The sequence below is a fragment of the Bemisia tabaci genome, chromosome 4, assembly GCF_918797505.1.
Source record: "Bemisia tabaci chromosome 4, PGI_BMITA_v3".
Lineage (NCBI taxonomy): Eukaryota > Metazoa > Arthropoda > Insecta > Hemiptera > Aleyrodidae > Bemisia > Bemisia tabaci.
Genome location: NC_092796.1, coordinates 52617153 through 52638323, shown reverse-complemented (window position 1 = coordinate 52638323; position 21171 = coordinate 52617153). Strand labels below are relative to the sequence as shown.

Below are 21171 nucleotides of genomic sequence, written 5' to 3'. Positions count from 1 at the left end.
ACAGTAACACCATAAATTCAGAGACTTAACGGAATGAATTACTGTTGTTAACATATGTTCATGCGCACAATGTACGGATATGATAAAATGAAAACCAAAGCGGGAGCCTAGGAAACGCTCCAATGCCAAATTAAACAGTTTTCAGTAACAGATGCAGTCCAAATTGCAAGTCCTCTTTAACTAGTTATTTCGTGCGCCTTCAATCTTGTAGGATACTGTGCAACGCCTCTGACGCGAAATAGTTGCTTAAAGAGTTGCGGGGCGGCAGGCAGCCAGCGTGACACGCACATAGGCGCCTACAAACCTAACGGGATACTTCACGCGTCGCGCAATGCGTGAAGTATCCCGTTAGGTTTGTAGGCGCCAGTGCGCGTTCTGCGCTGCTATCACGCCGCTCCGCTCTGTGTCAGGCTCTAGAATATTTAAACTCGCGGAGTCAGCGTTTTTAAACTCATGATTTTGAAATGTTTGCACTCTCTGCATTGGTTATTCCCTTTTAAACTGATGCAAAAGAAATATGTACTACTGGAAGAAAAAGAGTGTGCATTTAATGCATATTTTATATCGAAAATTTCAAGGATAGAAATGAAACCAAGTATTTACCAAAAACAATTTGAAAAGATGAATCAAAAAAAGAAATTAACATTTCATTTAAAATATGAGTTACGATAACAACCCCTCATTCTCTCTCAATTTTCTCATTACGATATTGTCAATATAATCTTACACACGGACTAAAATATGAAGCTTGAATTTGATTTTAGTGGACTTTACATTTGTGGACTTAAGTTGGTGGACGTTTAAGCAATGGACTTAACAATAGTGTGGGCTTTAGAACTGTGGACGTAAAAATTGTGGACGTAAAAAAAGTGGACATTAAGTCCGTGTACCCGTCACCGCAACTTGCCATACTTCCCCACATGAGTTGCAATGATGACGTCACTCATGGACATGGTCAAAATGAGCTTCATCAGTCGTTTCAGTAAGCTATGAAACTATGGGCTCGACAAAGTCGTATACGAGGATCAAAATGGTCCCAACCACATTCTCAAATACCGCAAGTTACTCTACTTCCCCGCGTGAATCGCATCGATGACGTCAGTCATGGCAATGGTCAAAATAAGCTTCATCAGTGGTTTAAGTAAGCTATGATATTAGCTATGAGCTCGATGAAGTCGTCTTCGAGGATGAAAATGGTCCTAACCCCAATCTCAAATACCGCAAGTACTATACTTCCCTGCGTGAATCGCATCGATGACGTCACTCACGATAATGGTCAAAATGAGTTTCGCCGGTGCTTTAAGTAAACTCCATCGTAACGATGACGTCACTTATGAAAACGGTAAAAATGAGCCTCGTCAGTCGTTTCAGTGAGCTATCAGCTATTGGCTCGATCGAGGATCAAAACGGTCCCAACCACATTCTCAAATACCGCAAGTTACTCTGCCGTGCTAAGGAAGAACGCCGTATGAACCTCCAGGCGTTGCCAAATTTCCGTTGGTAAATCACGAATTTTCGGGAAAATTTGTGAATATTTTTCTTCCAATTTGTCAGATAATTTTGCTCGCAATTTTACCTAAAGTTCCTGAAAATTTAAAGGAAAAGCATTCATAACTTTTCTTAAAAATAAACGTTTTACCGAAGGAAATTTGGCAACTCTCGAATGTTCATACGGCGTTCTTCCTTAGCACGGCAGTACTATACCTCCCCGCGTGAAGCGCATCGATGACGTCATTCTTGAAAACGGTCAAAACGAGATGAACGACTCCGCCGGAGATGGGATCCGGCGCGTCGCGGCGGCGCGCGGCGGTAGCGGCGCGGCGTGCCTGACCTTGTGCAAGCGTTTCGCAACTTACGTGGGCCGTGACGTAACGTGGTGACGTCACTCGGCGCTGGGCGCAAGCTCCCACCCTCCCACTCCCGGCGCTAAAATCTATAGCTCGCCTCCGCGCAGGAGCCGAAGCCGGGAACGTCAGGGATAGCCCAAGCTCAAGCTCGCCGAACACGCCAGTCTTACGCCCGCTCTCGCACGCTCCGCACGGTGTCAGTGATTCAAGTGTCGGTTTCTCGTCCCAGTGATCCCAAGTTCGACTTCTCAAATGGCTGACGGCATCAAGCGTGACATCCCGATCCGATTGGGGGATTTCAGTGTCATCGACTCCGAGTTCAGCAACATCCGCGAGCGCTTCGACGCCGAGATGAAGAAGATGGAGGACGAGATGACCAAGTTCAGGTCCGAGCTCATGAACCGCGAATCCAACTTCTTCAAGACCACCACGAGGTAATTCAGATTTAACTCGAGTTTGGGAATTAACGAGAGTTTTGGGAATTAACGATAGTTTTGGGAATTAACGAGGATGTAACAGAGCATCATTGGGTATTAACACGTAAAAACATTGCTCCAGAAATCGACGGCTCGTAAGTTGAGAAATATGTCTCTTCATTGCAGCATTTCAAAATCTTTGATTACAATTTATTTTTTACAAGAAAACGGAAGGAATTATCTCCTGAAAATTGTCTGTTTTTAATTTTGAATGAAGGGGAAAATTATATACACAGAAAATGTATGGGGAAAACGGATTAAGTATTTGTAGTTTTCTTTTTTTTAAAAAAAAATTAAATAAATAAAATAAACAGTCAAATCATAAATGATTCGGAAATTTGCAACGTTGCAATTAGAGGTATGCTATTTTTCAACTTCAGTTATCGATATCTAGCTTTAATTTTTGAGTTTTCTGACTTTTAATGCTCGGCCGGTAGTGAGTGGCCAGCACTTTGGTACGACAATAATGAGCCATTGAGAATTGTCATTTTTAGTATTAAAATTTTAGGTTTTCATTGCAAAACTGCCGCAGTAGGCACCGGAAATTCCATTCTTGAACATAAATCAGCAGATTTTCTTTTTATTTCAATTTCGTTTCGCACCAACGTTGCTTCGGAAAGTCTATATGTATTCAAATACAATTTAAACAGACTCTAATCGCCACTATGGTATAGAAAATGTTTTCATTGTTTCGAAACGAAAGAAAAAGCGAATAAATATTACACCCTCTAGGAACTCGTGTGAATTGCGTCATTCTTTATCGTTCCATTTTGCACCAATTAGTGTTTGCAACACGATGCTGTAAACATTTCCTCTGATTCTAATTGGTTCCAACGGGAGCGTGGCGGTTTGGCGCGAAGACTGTAGCTTTCAAATAACCCCATAATACAAGCATGCGTTTCAAGAGATTTTTTTTCTTTCGTTTTTATCGCTGAAACATTTTAGTTCTTTGTGGTCTCGGGGTGTTTTTTTTTTTTTTTTTTTTTTTTTTTTTTTTTTTTTTTATAAATTTATTGAGATGTATAACAAATACACGAACCAACCAGTTTAATAACTTTTTTTTTGGAAAACATAATTGTAGTATTTTTTTGAGTTACCTTAGTGCAGTATTGCTTTTTGGTGCCATCACTCTTTAATGTGGAGCTGCACCGTTTTAAGTCAATCCATTAACAACCCCATTAGAGGGTCCCTTTCAGTTCTGAAAGATTTTTGAGTTTTTTTGTTCCTGTTCTCTCTCTTTTTTTTTTTTTTTTTTTGAGGGTTGGTCGTGCACAAAGTTTTCGCACCTTTTTCTAACAGTCAGTAGAACTGTGTTTGTTTTTTCAATATTTTCGACGAATCGTTGAACGTTTTTTTCATCAAATTGTATTTTAAAAATCAAATAATAATTTCGAGATTGTGAACTGGTAGGTCCCGAGGCATCGAACCCCTTAAAACCTCATCCCCTCTCCCCCTATGAAAAGTTTCTGTCACGCCGTCACCATTTCTTTACTCAAATAGCTATGAAGCTTCATTCCGAACCCTTTGAAAGCTTTCATATCAATTGATTGTGAGGAGCGATGTGATACCAACATTTTCCCGTACTGTTATCAGTGCGGTTTTGCTTTTCAAGCAAAAGGGCAGAGATATTGGTCAGTAATTGAAATATTTTGATTTTTTATTAGAACAGTAGCAACGAACGTACGTGCTAATACAGAGTAGGCATATTTCATAGACATGTCCAAAGGTTCTGAATTGCGTACGGTTGAATTTGTGCAATGGCTTCTCCATAGTGTTATTTTTAAAGAGTAAAATTATCGATGGATGATCATAAATGAACCGCATTGAGTAGAAATGAATCATGTCACATCAACCATTGCCAAATTTCATCGGATTATTTATTTTTTTTTTTACGGGAAATGATAGTGTAGATTCTTCTGAAAATTTCAGAGGATTTCATCTGTGACGCGCGCGAGGCAAATTTCCTGAAATTTTCAGGTGAATCTGTTCATCCGTTCTCCCGTAAAACAATTGATTGTTCGATGAAATTTGGCAGTAGCTGGTGTTACTTAGGTCCTTTCTGCTTCACGTGGTACAAATATTTCTCCTGCCTGTCCGAAGTAAAACCTCATATGTACGCAAGATGGTTTCACAAAAAAGAAAAAGAAAAGAATCAGGCTTATATACCTTTTGCTCTTTTGCATTGATTTTTACATGCGGCTGAAGCACTCACGATCAGTTCGAAAATTCGGATATGAGTTCTTAGTTTGGAAGCCGTTCTCATTTTGAAGCTTCAGTAATCAAAATATCTCAGTAGCTGAAGTTAAAAAAGATGGAATCTTGAGTTTGACCTTTTAAGTGTTCGATGGCTGAAACCAAGCTTAAGCTCAGTTATTAGAGGAACACTATTTAATATGTTCGTAGGGTTAGAGAGAGGTCTAAAGATGCCTGTTAACGGTGGAAAGAAGTCTTACCTAACCCCCTAAAAATTCTGAAAACTTCCAAAGCTTGATAATTTACAAAATGAAAGAAAAAGCATACAATAGACCGGGGGGAGGGGTTTAAAGGCGCCTGACATGTAAAAGGAAGTCGAAAAATCGGGGAAAATGCCCGACGTAGTTATTTATGGACGGCCCCTGTCTGAAAACTTGATGGGGCTCAAGGACCGACCAAAGATTAGTTCATTCAACTGAAGTCATTAATCTTACTCTTGTGCAGTAAGCTCTATCAAAGTTGCCAATTTGCATAGCTTCGAACCGAGCACAGAATACCTTATTTGGTTAAAACGTCCACGGTGCTATTTGAAAGAAGTGCTTAAAGTTGAAGCTCCTTGATGCTTCCCTTCCCGCAGAACTTGTCAGTGCTTATCGTGTCAAGATATCCGCATTGTAATTTCTAGAGGGATTTCAAGAGGAATTCTCAGTAGAGTTCAGAACAAACAAACTCAATCCGAAATATCTCGCTGTCAGTCGGTGCAGTGGCATCGTGCTGTTACTTGGATGAGCGGCACTTAAAAGCGTTTAATTTGACAGATCGGTTACTTCAGTCGAAAATATTTTTGAAAAAGTGGAATTCTGTCACGACACATATTTTTCACACGATGCGTGGTCTTATCTCTGGTGGAAGGTGTGTCATGCGGAGTATGAAACTATCATTAACCGACTTAATTTCTGAAGTGACACCGGATTATTCAAGTTATTTGTGACGTTACGACATGAAGTTAGGAAGAGGCAATGTGACTCCTACTGAGTCGGCGCGTACTTTTTAAAACGCAGAGTCATCAACAACACGTAGCCGAACGTGCAATGCACGTCGTGCATAATTCGGATCAGTAAACTTACATTTTTTTAAAAAAAAATTCAGTCCAAAATGTCAATTGAACCCCTAAACAGGGATTTCCGTGAAAATCGCTAGAATTTGTTCTGTTGATCGATTTTTCTCTGTTGTATAATTTTCCGCGACAGTTGGAAGAAGTCTTCAAAAATTAAGACTTGGATGAAGAAAGCCTAGAACTTTGGTCAATTTGACAATTTATGGTTTGTCAAAATAGCTGAAATTGCCTTATATGAATATTATTGACTGGAAAATTCATGGAAGTTACTCGATTCTAATGTAGAAAAACCCAAACAAATCGGGAAAAGTTGATGACGGCGCAGAGATACAACTATTCGTGCTTGATGGATGTCCGTGTTGCATTTGCAAAATTGAAGGCGCGATGCGGAAGTCTGTTGACATCCTGGGCTGTTTCAGACGTCGCGTCATTCAAAGGATTCTCCTTTGATTCAATATCGGCATCGCTTTATATTGTGCTCTTTTCAGACGGTAGCACATGGAGACAAATCGATACATATCGAGCAGTTAACCCGTTTCTCCCTCACTTTCACCTTAAATATAGAACAGTCTACCCACTGATTAAGACATGCGATGCCACTCTAGAGAATTATTTTAAAACATGCATCGATCATATGAAATTGACAATTATTTTAAAACATGCATCGATCATATGAAATTGACTTCCATCAATGAAATGACCTCATCCAATACCGTCAATGACGATGAATCGATAGCTTTCAAAAAATCGAATCCTCATCGGGACTTACGTCTGAAACAGCTTGAAAGCCCATTGAAACTTGATGCCCCCAATTCGCCAAAGAGAATCCTCGTTTAAATAGGCACATATCGATTTGTGTCAAATTGTATCCCAATCATAATATAGTCTCATCCAGCTCTGTCAATAGAAATAAATCGATTCTTCAAAAAAATCGGAACCTTCTCGTGACTTGGTCGTTTCATGAAACAGTTTGTATCGAAACATATCGTTACCACGAGAATCAGTGGTGAGGCGTGAATGATCGATTATCGATATTTCCCCATTTAAAGCTATGGTAAAGAATCGATTATTGAGGTGTTCGGTGCGAACACCCTGTCCATCGATCCTTTTCTATAGGTTTAAATGGCAGATCAATCGATATATCGCAAAGAATGCCACGCCACTGCTGAGAATCCGTGACCTTCAGTTGAATCTCCCCACAACGCCGCGCCGTGGCCCCCAACTAGCTCTTGTCTATACTCGTAAAATCGGACTTGCAGAGGGGGTTTAAATCGGGAGGGAGGGCTTATCGGAGGTCGTAAAATTAAGAGCACACTCACTCGAACGCCTGGCTAGAGGGTGAGTACGGTTTCTGCATGCGTGCACCGTTTACACGCTGTGCAAAAAAGGATCACAGACTGTGTGGTGTCTGCCAAATTTACCGGTATCATAGACGTTTCTTAACTGCAAAATTTTACTTTCGATTCTGCGGCATGGGACTTTGGTGATTTCATGTTGTTTTCAACCGAAGTAAAACCGATTTCAGTTTAAGTGTAAGGAAACCGTCATTGAATGTTTTCCGCGAAATAATTTTGATATTTCAAGAAGAGAAAACCACTCGACAGGGCTAGACTGAAGGCAAATGTGCTTTTTTCGCCGCAAGTCCACGCAACATTATGATGGGCGTATATTCAAAAAGACCATGCTCAACCGATAAGAGAGGAACCAGTGTTTATGATTTACATTAAAATCGATAATTATCTCAAATTTCTTGCTCCTGAAAAAAAGAGAAAAAAACAGAAATGTCTTAGTGCGGCAACAGTGGACGCTGGGTCGCTCGTCCAATGACGTCATCATTAATGCCATCGCGTCAGTGGGTCCAACTAAGCCCATAAAATTGTCTCGTAAATAGTGCGTCTCTTCGTATCGTAAATGCAAACTTGATTGGTTCCCCCTTTCATCCCTCTCTGCTTTCCGTATTAATTAAAAGCCCCCATCCTATCGGTTAGAGCTCGAAATCACGACCGGCTTCAATTACTTTTGTCCAACTCCCGTAGGAAATCAGAAAAGGATTGCTCTCCGGATCTAGAAAGCATCCATGGACTTGCATCGTCTACTCGTGCCAGTTCTCTCAATTTTTACGTGTGATATTTTTTCTTTTTCTTTTGTTTCGTAGAAATTTTGAAACTAGGTATTTAGCTCCTTGCATAACCTCGCCATCAATCGCTAGTTCGAAAGTACATTTGTTGGTTTGATGGGGTAGAAAACAACTTTAAGGGATCAATTTTTATATAAGAATATTCAACATTTTCATAAAATGCTCTTTTGTAAAATTATGATAACTGTTTGCACCTTCATAGAGCTATACACCCTAAAGAGTAAAGAGTTTATAATTTTTCGAAGCCATTATATATTCTAATTTATTTTCACCGCGAAGAATCGGTTCTTTTCGGCATAATTCGACCAGAAACCTAATAAAAAAAAATAATTTTTTTCAATTACATCAAATCGAATAATTTTGCCTCTTTTCAATAAAAAGCTTGGACATTGAAAAGTGAATAGTTTAAGCAGTGTATTTGACGTTTCATTTTCAACTGTGGCTTTAAACAGTACGAAGAATCGTGATTTTCGACTGACTCTGATGTGAATTGTTATACCTCAGACTACAGTTCCATTCATTTCGCTATACTTTTAAACCTTTGACATTACATTATTACCCTTCTAGGAATTTTCAAAAATTCGCTCTATTATAATTGATAATAAAATATAGAGTTTGAAATTATAAGTAATCATTATTTTTTTCGCTGTACTTTTTTCGCTCTCTTTTAACATTTCGTGTAGAGCTTGTTTTGACTTTGTTGAACACTAACTGGTTTGTTTTTCCTTTGTTGTGCTGTCTTTGCCTCTCTCTATCGCGTCCCTCCTTCTGTTGGATTCACCTTCCTCCAGATCGACTAAGATTGGAAGTTGGGACTATTCGTAAGTTCTGAGTTCATTATTTAATGTACACGTGCTGTCAATGTGCTGCTTGGTTCTTCCTGCTCGCTTTAGTTTAGTTTCGGACAGTCCTAGCCATGGCGCTGTTGGCCTTGAATGAAATTCATGTAGATTTTTCCCCCTGTGAACGATGTTTGAATTGATGAAAGAAAAATCACATGTGGAAAGGCTGAAAAGAAGCATTTTTCCCTTTCCTTCTTTAGAGTGAAGAGAAGTCTCAGATAATAAGCGCTTGAAACGTATAAAATTTCTCTTCAATAATGGTTCGTGCACTGTTCAAAAAAAGAGAGAAAAATTTGAAGAACTGAAAAGTTAACGTAGAAATTGCTTTACGCACTGCCACAGCTTGGTAGATTATGTAATAAATCAACTTAATGAAATTCTAGTCCTAACTGCTCAGGTGGAGCCTCCGGGCCGATTTTTGCAAGTTTAAAGCAGCCCGATAATACATCGAAATTCGATATACTGCATGGTTAAACTAGGGCTGTGTCCATTCCTGTTGTGCCGACATAATGCACCACCGGCTCAACAATAAGATGTAGGATAGGGGCCTCAAATATGTAGAATGGATTTATCTGTTGTACCTTTATTTAATGCTTCTGATATCAATAAACAGAGGACGATAATCGGTTTTCTTTAATTTATTTTTTTAACAGTAGTGCGCTTTTCTCAAAATTGAAAGTTAGAATTTATGTGAGGCGAGTTCTTTCACTCAACGTTTCTCATCCTCCTCGGGGAACTAAAAACGCGCCTACACAGGGAACAGCTGAGCGCTTCTCGTATACGAACGTATTCGAACTTTCCCGCTTGTTTCCAAAAGTTTCCATAGTAGATCAATCGAACGATCATTGCAACTCCCAGTGTTATATTCAAGCCCGGCTCTTCTCTTTGCCTTTTCCCTCGCCTATCATTTTGGCATGATTCGAGGAAAAGTGGACACTTACCGTGCGTTCAAGTCTCCCGGCCGCACCACCGACTTTTTATTTACGGCGACTCCTGTCATCCTAAATAAAAATGGCACGTTGCACGATGATTTTTTGACGCTTTGCGTGCATGTCTCGCACCATTTACATTGTGTCTGGCTCCGGGAGTTTCGCACGGACGCTATAAATAGTCGTTAATTAAGTCGGACGTGCGCTTGAACTTGGCATCCGAGCGTGAGGTGCTCCTAGGTGTTCGGCCGTGAGCGGCGAGGGGCCCAGCCTCTCGCCGGGCGCGGAAAAATCCGCTAGGAAAATTTACGATGCAACTTGAAGGGAAATTGGACCCAAGTCAGCCGGAAGAGCAAATCGAGGTGTAAAATTAGACCCCGGCACAAGTAGTCAAAATTTGAAAACACATTCATCGAGAGAAAAAAATGGACGTGTATAATTGTATAGCTGAAGGGAACTACGGTGAGGTCTATATTATTCGCGGTGATTAGGATCGAGGCTAGAGTACCTATATATGAGAGTACGGACTTTTCGGTAATTTTGAAGTTAGGTGGTGGAGCTCTTAGGGCCCAAAAGGGCAGCCAATCTATGAATTCAAATTATAGCCAGAGTGGTTTATTATTAAAACCACTGGGAAAAAAACACATTGGATCTAGAGTCCAGACTCTTAAAAACATCGACAAGAAAAAATACTCTCGATTCAATCAGATTTAAACTTAAATAAAGTACCAAGCCTCTTAATTTGAGCGGATTTCCTTTTGATTTAAGCTTAAATCTGACTGAATCAAGAGTTCTTTGTCTTGTCAATGTTTTCAAGAGTCTGGACTCTATATCCAATGTGTTTTTTTTTTTTTTTTTTTTTTTTTTTTTTTTTTTTTTTTTTTTTTTTGCATAAATTTACTTATTTTTGAAGGAAGAACGCTCATCTATGAACATTCTTGGCCACTTTTGTTCGATATTGGGATCTGAAGATAGGCAGTGACGTTTTTCGTTTTCAAAGATTGGCTGTTCATTCGGGCCTGAAGAGCTCCTTATTTTGACATGCCCGTATTCTTCCTATGTAGGTACTCTAATCGGGGCTAAATCGGATAATTGACATTTGAGGATAATTCGAAACTAAAGCTATGGTCAGAGAATTTAACGCAGAACTTGCTTTAAGAAAAAAGTCGGCACAATTCTCGTGGTTTTTGTCTGTGTTATTTTCTTTTTCAACGCGAAAGCAGGCAGAATTTAAACACATGATTTCCTCGAAGAATGTGTTTGACAAAGTGAAGAAAATTGCCGTAGAAAGTTTTAAAAAGTTGGTATGATAGGACGGACGCCGGAAATCGCTTTATGTGTTCTTGTAGTTTCAACTTCCTTACAGAGGTGGTATCCGTGGCTGCATGCAGGGTCGTTAGTCATGAAAACTTGCATGTCATTAGCATACTTTGAAATTGATATAAAAAGCGTTTAATACTCATTCAACGTTGATTATCTCGTAAAGTATAAGTAATGAGTTCGCCTTGTTTATCATTGTAGATTATTTGCATGAATATTGTAATGTTACCTTAATTGTCATTTTATCGCTATGTGACTTTTTTTTTAAATTAAGGTAAAGTTAAAGTTAAAGTTACGTACCGTACACAATCTATCACACTAAATTTTCATCTTTACCAAGCGATTAAGTCATTCGTGGTGTCATCGAGGGCCTGGAATACCGCAAAGATTAGGGATCCATCGCGGTCGAAACAATTTTCAGGGAATGTCAGGATTTTTCACCTAATATTGCCGCACTTTGCACTGCTGTCTTCGCCGTGCTGCCCGCAAAACTCTACGCTATTCGCGGCTCAATTGGAAGTAGAGATATGCCCTTACGTCAGAGGACCGACGTTATGACCGAAGAGTTAAGCAGTTGGTTCAGCAATCCTAACCTACACTGGGAGAAAAAGTTGATTGGATCTAGAGTCCAGACTCTTGAAAACAATGACAAGAAAAAATACTCTTAATTCAATCGAACTTTAGCTTGAATCAAAAGGAAATCCGCCTAAATTAAGAGGCTTGGTTCTCGATCTAAGCAAAGAATATTTTTTTTGACATTGTTTTCAAGAGTCTGGACTCTAGATCCAAGCGTCTTTTTTTTCCAGTATAATTCGCAAAAACTCGTCCGTTAAAGTACTCACCCTGATATTAATCAGTCGTTGGTGAACCTGTTTTGATTTTTGGTTAAAAAAGTTGCTCATCAAGCATCATAAGGCTGAAAAATGCGTTGACCTCCGAACTCAACTTCAACCGCACCCCATAGCATTGCTCAGATTGTTTGTGCAGGGTCTCTAAAATAAGTTGTCTCTGCACCCAAACTAAAGTTCTGTTTGAATTCATCTCTCCCAAAATTGAAATGGAAAGTTCTCGCATGTTCGTTCTGTCTGCGATGGGCGTCGATTCAGACGCCAATGTCCGACTCGCTTTCTTGTTTCAGTCTCGAGCTCGCGGGGGCTGATTGATTCATCTCGGATCAAAATAACTTGGGCGCCACCCGCGCCAAACTGCGCCGGAAAAACAAAAGAAAACCCGTCCGATACGAACATATGCGCCAGAGAAAAAATGCCCTGCGCCGCGCAAAGGTTCCCAATTTTTCTTGGAATTTTGAGAATATTCCGTGTGTTCTTCGGGCACCCCCCCCCCCCTTTTCCCTGAGTATAAACATGTCGGAACAAGAAGCTCTGAGGTGAGGTCGACTTCTAATGTAGTCGAAGGATTTTGCCTTGTAAATTCAGGGAATTTTTCCTGCAGAATCGGACGTTTATAGCAGAAATCAGTGTAATTACATTAGATGTTGCCTAATTTTCTCTGACACATCATTTTTTAGTAGAAAACTAAGCAACGCTAACTTGAAATCTTATGAGTATATTCCTCATTATTCAGGGTAAATGGACAAATCGTGTAAAAGCGTTAAGTAGTTCGGTTACCCCGTCAAAAAAATGAAACACGAGAAGAAATTAGGCAACATTATATGCTGTTAGGTCGATTCCATTCAATCAGTCCAATCAGACAGGATTTTTTTTTTTTTTTTTTTTTTTTTTTTTCTTTCAAGAAGAATCAGAAAGTTTAGATACTTGAGTTCAGTCATCACCCTAAATCTGCTTACTCTGTCGCCCCCTTATTTTTCACTGATCCCAAGGGCACCAAAAATCCAGGGTTTGTGACCCCCCACGGATTATCGATTTTGCGACGAAGATCTGGTGACGATGTATGGCGGGTTGCGGGCTTTGATTTGGGTCATTCAGCACCTCTGCAGCTCGGCGCGGGCGCAAGGCGTTCGCGTATCGGAGATTTATCTAAAGTGGTCCCCCCCCTTTGGATCCCGGCTCCCCCCCCCCGGCCGCCCGCCCACTGTGACCTATAATCGAGGGTTCAGGGGCCCCCACGCCACACTCCAAGCAGCGGCTCCGGCGAGGTAGCCCGCCTGTCTGGCACCCACTATCGTCCACGCGCAGTTGGTACATCTCGAAAAAAATCCGTCGAATTTCACTAGAGTTTGAGGGTCGTACTCATAGCCGTTTCCTCACTGGAAAAAAAACCCATTGGATCTAGAGTCCAGACTCTTAAAAACATTGACAAGAAAAAGGACTCTTGATTCAATCAGATTTAATCTTAAATCTAAAGGAAATCCGCTCAAATTAAGAGGCTTGGTTCTTGATTTAAGCTTAAATCTGATTGAATCAAGAGTATCTTTTCTTGTCGATGTTTTTAAGAGTCTGGACTCTAGATCCAATGTTTTTTTTTTTTTTTTTTTTTTTCCAGTGCTAAACAGCCGACCATAAGCGATGACTTTGGAAGTAGATCCTTACAATGATTTACCACCACAAAAATACAAAATATGAAAAAAAATATTCTACGAGTCTGCGTAAGTTGGCACCTCCCTTAAAGTTTGTCAAAATCATAGGATATTTTTTTCCGTATCTTGTTCTTTTTTTTCCAGTGACGAATCACTGTAATCCATTTCATGGACCTATTTCCAAAGTTCTGTCGCTGAATTTTATTTGTCGTTTGAAAAAATTGTCCTTCTCCTTCTTAATGCTGTGTTAAGAATCTCCTTTGGCCGCCTTTGATCACAATGTAAACTATATGAGGCTCCCTAAGAAAAGGAGTTGTTCAAGGAAAGACTGTGAATACAACCCGAGGTTTTTTTTACCAACAAGTTTTCTTAATTCCGGCAAATGTGGCGCGTACATCATTGGAAAAGCTCCAATTTTAGGAGGTGGACATTTTGTTCTAAGATGCAAATGTTGTGCCTATAGCAACACACTACTGTGGAAGGAATGTATTAAGTAAACACACGAATGTGTCCCGAGCAACACACTATTGGTATCCTTGGAAGAGATTTCCACTTGAACACGCAGATGGGCTCAAAGGAGATGTTTTTTTAAGCAGTGCATAAGCCCCATCGAATCTTAACAAGTTTGTATCAATAATATCGATCGTTTCCTAGCAAAGTTGAATCGAGAACTGACCTCAGTATTGGCAACTGCGCACGATGTATTGTCAATTAGCTCTACTTGGGCACGCTTCAATTGCACGCCTGTGTTCTGCAGACTTCTAAAAGCTGTGCGTTCCAGCTACCGGGTGGCTCTGAAGTTCTTGCTTCGAAATTTTAGAACCGTTGATTTAAAGTGTCTCCATCTTCTGATTTAGCTTGCCCATATGTTAATTAAATTGAAAAAAATATTGGTTTCCCAAGGGTAGTTTTTTTTTTTAAACTAAGATATCATTTTCAACATGATATCTCATCAAAAAAGTTTTTAAATTAAAGTCCTAAACGGATGAATGTTTCGTTTTTCGAAATTTCAATGCTTAACCAGAAATGCACGCATACGGCAAAATGACTAAAATTTCTCAATCGTTCCAAAAGATATCACCATATTACCTCTGTACTATATCTGTACTGCCCCTCTCACGGCGTCGCACCTAGGCCGTGTCTCTCGCAGTCAACTGAAAAAGTATTCGATCTGGACTTACATAGGCATAGAAATCGGACTGAGAATGCCTGAGAATGCCATGACAGAGATCATACCCAAAGCCCACCCCTATTCCTGCGGTGATGTAAAGAGTGAAATTAGGAGGGTGGTTGACGATTGGGGGTGAGCGTTGGCCACCCCCGCGGATTCGTGAGAGGGAAGGGGGTGGGTAGGGAAGGGTGCTCTCTCAACTTTGACGCGTCAAGTGAGAGGACCCTTTGGGCCGTGACTGATAGCCCCAAATATCCCGCCAAGATGACTCACAAGCCAACTGCTCCCACTCATAAAATCCAGTTCGCGCGAGCTAGGAAATGCCGATTCGTCAACGAAACATCGAATTTTAGAATAGATTTTACTACCATACTTTATCCATTCTATACTCAGAATTGTGACAAAGAAAATCTGTTCTTTTTTAATCAAATCCAAAGTTCCATTTGATTCAAAAAGCCGCTCTAAGGAAGAACGCCGTATGAACATTCGAGAGTTGCCAAAATTCCTCCGTTAAAATGCTTAGTTTTGAGGAGTTGCATGGATATTTTTTCTTGAAATTTTCAGGTAATTTAGATCTAATTACAAATAAAATTCTCCAAGAAACTGGAAGGAAAATATTCGCAGATTTCTCAGATAATTAATATTTTATCGGAGGGAATTTGGCAACGTGTGAAAGCTCATACGGCGTTTTTCCTTAGCACGGCTGTGTTGTCGTCAAAGTCTTTGTGGAAAATGTGAACGTATTTATCTACCTCTGGATTGACTTGGTCCGTCCAGTTTGTGATAAAAATCGTACCAATCCAAGATAAATTTTGTGCTCTCTAAACAATGGTCTGACATTTGAACTAATGGCGATTGATTTATTTTACGATCCTTAAATGCCGTATTGCTCTGTGGTCGGTTACTCCTGGTACGTGCCGCTGAATTTTACTCTCGTATCCTCAAGAACCCTTCCTTCCCAAAATGCACCCGTGTCCTGTATTTCCCTCCTTAATTAGCAATCTTGTCATAACAATCACCGAGAAGCATATGTACTCACTTATGTACGTGACTTTGGTTCGGTTGTTTGTGTTTGGATGTTGAAGAGGTTCGCACCTCCCGGTTATTGACTTGGATGAATCATAGCTTGGCCGTCCGTATTTCAGCGTACGTTTAAAGACACGAGCGCGTGCTTGTTAACTAACAGTTCTTACTTGTGCGCATGGGTTAGGTTTTCAAGTCGTAAAGCCCTTGCTAGACGATCAAACTGGGAACGAACTCGAAGGCTAGTCGGTGCTCGCCTCTCGTCTTGTCAACAATCTTTATCAGGTTGCTGAAAAGGTCGGATTACACGAGCAACTGTCTAGTTCATACGCTGAATAAGGTGGCTAAAATACATGGGAGTGGGAGTCGTTAGTCGTTGCTCGTAAGTCGTAATTTCGTAAAATTCGGGTTATTTATCCAAAAAAGTGAACTCGAATCGTTCCGACGAGCTAATTGTTGCGGATTTGATCCTCGTAGATTGCTGAAATGAGCATCGGGCGTAAAATTCAGGGCAAAAACGAATCGATTACAAGTCTCATTTCAGCTTCCATATTCAGCGTGTGAACCAGGCAAAAAAGTAAGCTCTAAATGGAACAACCGATGATAACATAAAAAAATTATCGATACGCAACTTCCGTATTAAAGCAGAAAGCGTGATGCAAATATTTTAACTCCTAAGTAGCTCACATTGCATACCTATCAGAATTGAAGGAGAATTCAATCGTGCCCCTGTATTTTTGTCGGCGTATGAATATATGCTTTGTCGTATCCGTCCAGATGCGTCCCTAACTTAATATTTCACTAATTTTTCTTCTGATCTCATGCAAAAATCAGCGAAATTCTGAAATTAAATTCCACAGTCACATTTTTTTAAAAAAGTTGAACTGTTGGCGCGTATACGTAGTATACCGCCTTTGCGATCGTTTCGACCCCCCCCCCCCCCCCCCCCCCCTCGATACAATAACCGAGTCCCCTAGTTCCTTACCGAAAAGTGACTACCGCGAACTTCTGAGATTTTCCAAAGCGTGTAAAAAGTTTACTAATCCGTCAATAATAATGATTAAAATTTGTTTCTCATTCTGGGGCTCGCTAGTTTATGTGTAATGAATACCAAGAGTCTACGTTTCTTGGTTTTTTTTAAAAAAACCTTAGAATGGGGCGCGCTGATTTAAAATATGCATATATAAGCGGAAGCAAGCGAACTGATTCGAGGATGGCTGACCAGTTCGGCACTCCTTGAATGAGAATTTCACTCACTCCGTTTTGTTCACAACGTTGCTTTGACATATCTCCACAACACTGTTATCCTTTTCAAAAGTTGGTACTCCTTGCTCTGATAGCCGGGGCCACCAGGATAGTGGTAAGTGCAATCTGTGATGAGCCTCGAGACTCATTAGACCATTTGCTAAACGTGGCTCATACAGGAGTCCACTAAGCCCTCTCGTCCCCACGCTCCTGATCACTGCGTCGGCGTCACGAAGAACAATGGGCCTTGGGTCCCAACGCGGCCGATACCCGTACCCCAATTACTCACGCTTCATTAACCATTTCACCGTCACGCTAGGATTCATCCAATTTTCAAAAAAAATTGTTTCGCATGTATTTAGCAATTTTTTCCTTACTCTCCGTTAAAACACAAATAAAAAGAGACCTCATTCATAAAAATCGGCCGAATAGAAGAGAAGTTACAGTAATCGAAATCCGAAGAAATCAACAAAACCTCGACTCCTCGATACGAAAAATAAAATGAAGGGGAAAAAAAGAAAGTATAAATTACAATTAAATATAATTGACCTCAAAATTTGACAAACAATTCATTTATATACCTAACGCTGAAAAAACTGGGAGAAATTACAAAAAATTTGCCTCTTGCAAGGGGCTTCTTTGTAAGAATTTTGACCTGAAGACAACGGTCGAATAACAGCAGTACTCCATACAATACACGGTGTGCCTGAACGAGTTAAACATTTTTCATACGTCCAAATCGAAAAATCTTTATATTTTTAACTACAATGTTTCTTGAATCGTTTAAGCAAAAAAAAAAAAAAAAAAAATTCCGTCGAGATTCTGGAACGCAAAGGCGCTTTAAAAGTATTCTGGGGCTATAATAGCTAAATCACCGGTAGTAAATTCGTTATATTATTAAAAAGAAATTGACTCCATAGTTTAATTCCTTAGTTTCTTGAATACGATTATTTTAAGCACTTAAACATTTATACCACCAATTTTAGCCATGGGGTGATTTCCTGAGAGCCGATAATATCACGAATTTCTCATAGAACCCCTCAACAGTGGCTTGCTTTTTTGGCAGCCGATTCGGCCATCGAACCGGAGTTTAAATGGAAGCTGATAATAACCCAAAGCTCTGAGAAAAATTTTGAGATGAGTATAAGAACGGTTTGTTGTAAGTAGCGAGGAGAGGCGGGCAAAGCGACTAAATCCTATCTAATTTTTACAGTTTTTCTGTTGAATTAATGTTGCCGCGGGCTTCTGACTGTCCACACATAGTTCTGTTCAGCATATCGATACATAAGTATTTACATTTTACATACGTAGAATCTAATTTTCACGTCGGGGAGTTGACATATTTTGATTTTTTCGATTTTATACGGAAAATTGATGGTTTTTCGGGATTGAAATTATTATTGTTTCATGAAAAATAAATGCACCCAAAATGACTATAGCATATTGATTCTTACACATTTGCACTCACAAAATTGGTTGGTAAATTCAACGAGTGGGTGCATCGACCTGGTATATCAAGTTTCTGCAATTTTTTACGGCAAATCAGTAGATTTTCGGGATGTAGATTGCTTACTTTCAATTCATGAATGAATAAAGCAACGACATGGTTGAACTTCTTTGCATGGAAAGACGTTTAAAAATAACAAAATCAAGACGTATTTAATGCAATTGCATTTATATCGAGTCAATTTCTTTTCAATAATATAACGGGATTTTTACTACCGGTGATTTGGGTATTTTAGCCCCAAAATACCTTTAAATCGACTTTATCTTCTAGGAGTTCGACAGAATTTTTCCTTTCTTCGCTTAAATTATTCCGTAGCACTTTTCTTCAAGAATCTGATAAGATTTTGCTTGAGGCAGATCAAAAAACTTAAATTCGATCGAATAGCTTTCTACTTTCACAATACACGGTCTCGTCAAGGTGCGTCTTTGACCTCGCAGTGTTGGATCGTGAATTCTCTTTTTATGCTGTTTGCCTATTTTGAAATCTCTGTAAATGAAAACTAAAGGGGTTGATATGTGCGAGTTAATGACGCGCCTTATCAACACATTGTGTTGGAGTTCACTGCTTGTTTTTAATGTGTAACTAATACTGTGTGTGTAACTAATAATAACTAAACTGTGTAAATTTTGCAACGTTAGAAAGAAGTTAAGTTCCTTTGTACGAAAAGTGACGAATTTGCGGAATTTTCGTTCACGAAAATCTCTTTTCCCATGGACGATTCCATTAAAAAAGTCGAGCTTGTTGAATGCAATTTTTCCGTTTAAAATACTCCACTTAACCATGCGCGAGATTCCACATACGATTTTGGGACGCGCGCAAGAAAATTTAAAACCCAGACCAGCCGTGAAAATCCAAAACTCACGCGTCGCTAGCACATCGTCCGGGGTCCGAACCCGGAACCCACGTACCACTGACCACTACACTACTAAGTCAGGCGTGAGAGTATGTCCGAATCGGCGAGGTATTCGTGCAACCTTCGCGTCTGGAACGGCTCCAAGTCGTATCGTGCAAATTCGCGGATTTCGGTTGCCGTGACATCAATCATATTTATGAATGACTTGCCACGTTGCCCGATCGGCACTAAGTCACCGGGAAATACGGTGTTTAAGAGCGAGTTCATTTGTGATTTGGCAAGACTGTGCTTATTGGCAGAACCGCGTTCGCGACGTTTTCATTAAAACGTTTGTTGTCGATTGAAACGTGTGTTCAACGCCATCCAGGGCTGGAAGAAGTAACCCTCTTTGGAGAGACGAAGTCGTGAAAGGCATGCCTGACATCTTCGGAAGATTTTGATAGACATATATGCGGGTGCGAATTTTCTTTCATTTTTCATTTTTCTTTTTTTTTGTGTGTGTGTAACCGAGATAAAAAATTGGCGAATCTTCGCGAAGATATGACAGTTTAACCACCTTGCTCCTCTGGACCCGGCACAATCCAGAATTTCTTTCATCTAGGCGCGTGTTTTTCCCAAACGACATCGTTTTTGGAAGAATTTCATCACTCGAAAAGTGTTTACAATGGACCACTAAACAAGGTACGAATTGCAGCATTCTGATAAATGTTTCTGAACCAAAACTTCACGTAAAACACAATGCGCACAGCGAAAATTACCGAAATCAACTACTTACGAATGTATTTAATGATTCTTGTTGCGTGAATTCAAACCACCCGCTCATGGAAACTCAATGCTCTGCGTGATTCATATCGCGCGCTAAACGTTATCATGGCAGTCTCTGCGATATAAAAATCTGGCAACCTCAATCTTGACGCTTTGGCTCAGCTATAGCAAATTGCTTATAGTTTGAACAACGCACGGTGGGAAACGAACATTGCTCGTTTGAGAAGCTTGCTGAAACCGTTGTAGTGCTCGATTTGACTCACGTAGAGCTTTGAGTTTCTTGTGAGCGGGCAGTTCAAATTCTTCGTAACCAATGTGAAATAAAAGCGTTTATATCTTCGTAAGGAGTTGATTTCAGTAATTTTCGTTGCGCGAATCGTGTTCTACGTGAAATTTTGGTTAAGAAACTGGTATCAGATTGCTTAAATTCGTACCTTGTCTAGTGGTCCATTATATTTTATGCTACATATCACCTGAACCATGGACTTTACGATCTGAAAGGAAAAATTAACAAATTAGCAATGAAAACGCAAGAATCCTAACAACATGAGAAACCTTTTGAAGAGGAATTTGTCTGGAAGTAAGTAAAAAATCAGGAAAATCGCAGTCTAGAAGTGCTTGAGGTTGATTTCACGATAACTGGAATAGTTTTGTCGCCGTAACAGACAAAACATTTTTCGGTCATATTTTTAGTAGTAATGATAATCACTCGAATTTGTTTGCATTAATCTACACAAAGTGACGTGTTATAACGCTTCTCAACGATTTATCGCTCTACTTTCCAATTTTAATATATAAATGGCCTGACTTTTTACCGCGTAACAGACAGCACATTTTCGGCCATATATGTATTAAAATTGAAAAGTAGAGCGATAAATCGTTGAAAAGCGTTATAACACGTAACCCTGTGTAGATTAATGAAAACAAATTCGAATGATCATCATTACCACTAAAAATATGACCGAAAAATGTGTTGTCTGTTACGGCGACAAAAATATTCCAGTTATCGTGAAACCACCCTTAAACTTATCTGGCGTAGACTCTACTCATCTTGTTAGGATATCCTCAAATATTAGCCGAACTGGCAACGCAGGGAATAGCAATTTGGTAGTATTAAATTACGGAAAGTGATGGGCGGGTCGCGGGTTTCCGTGCTTGAGCGCCGTTCGGTGGTGACTTGGAGTAGATCAGCCGGCAGCTCGGGCTGTCATGTGTGTCGAGCACTTGAATTTATGGCGGGAAACAATTC

General features: G+C 39.9%; 1 protein-coding gene across 4 annotated transcripts in view; it reads left to right on the top strand.

Moving 5' to 3' along the window:
- The window catches only part of LOC109042396 (Elongator complex protein 4), a 71304-nt gene that overhangs the window by 28116 nt on the left and 22017 nt on the right, over positions 1-21171 (top strand). The window contains exons 1-2 of one of the 4 annotated variants that reach the window (XM_072300044.1): positions 1947-2281; positions 8562-8591. The exons of 1 other annotated variant lie outside the window; for it this stretch is intronic. In XM_072300044.1, the coding sequence (XP_072156145.1) occupies positions 2100-2281; positions 8562-8591 (212 nt within the window). In that variant the 5' untranslated portion in view covers positions 1947-2099. Of the gene's footprint in view, positions 1-1946; positions 2282-8561; positions 8592-21171 lie in introns of those variants that run through there. 2 more of the 4 variants (XR_011899802.1, XM_072300045.1) reach the window with 2 other exon arrangements.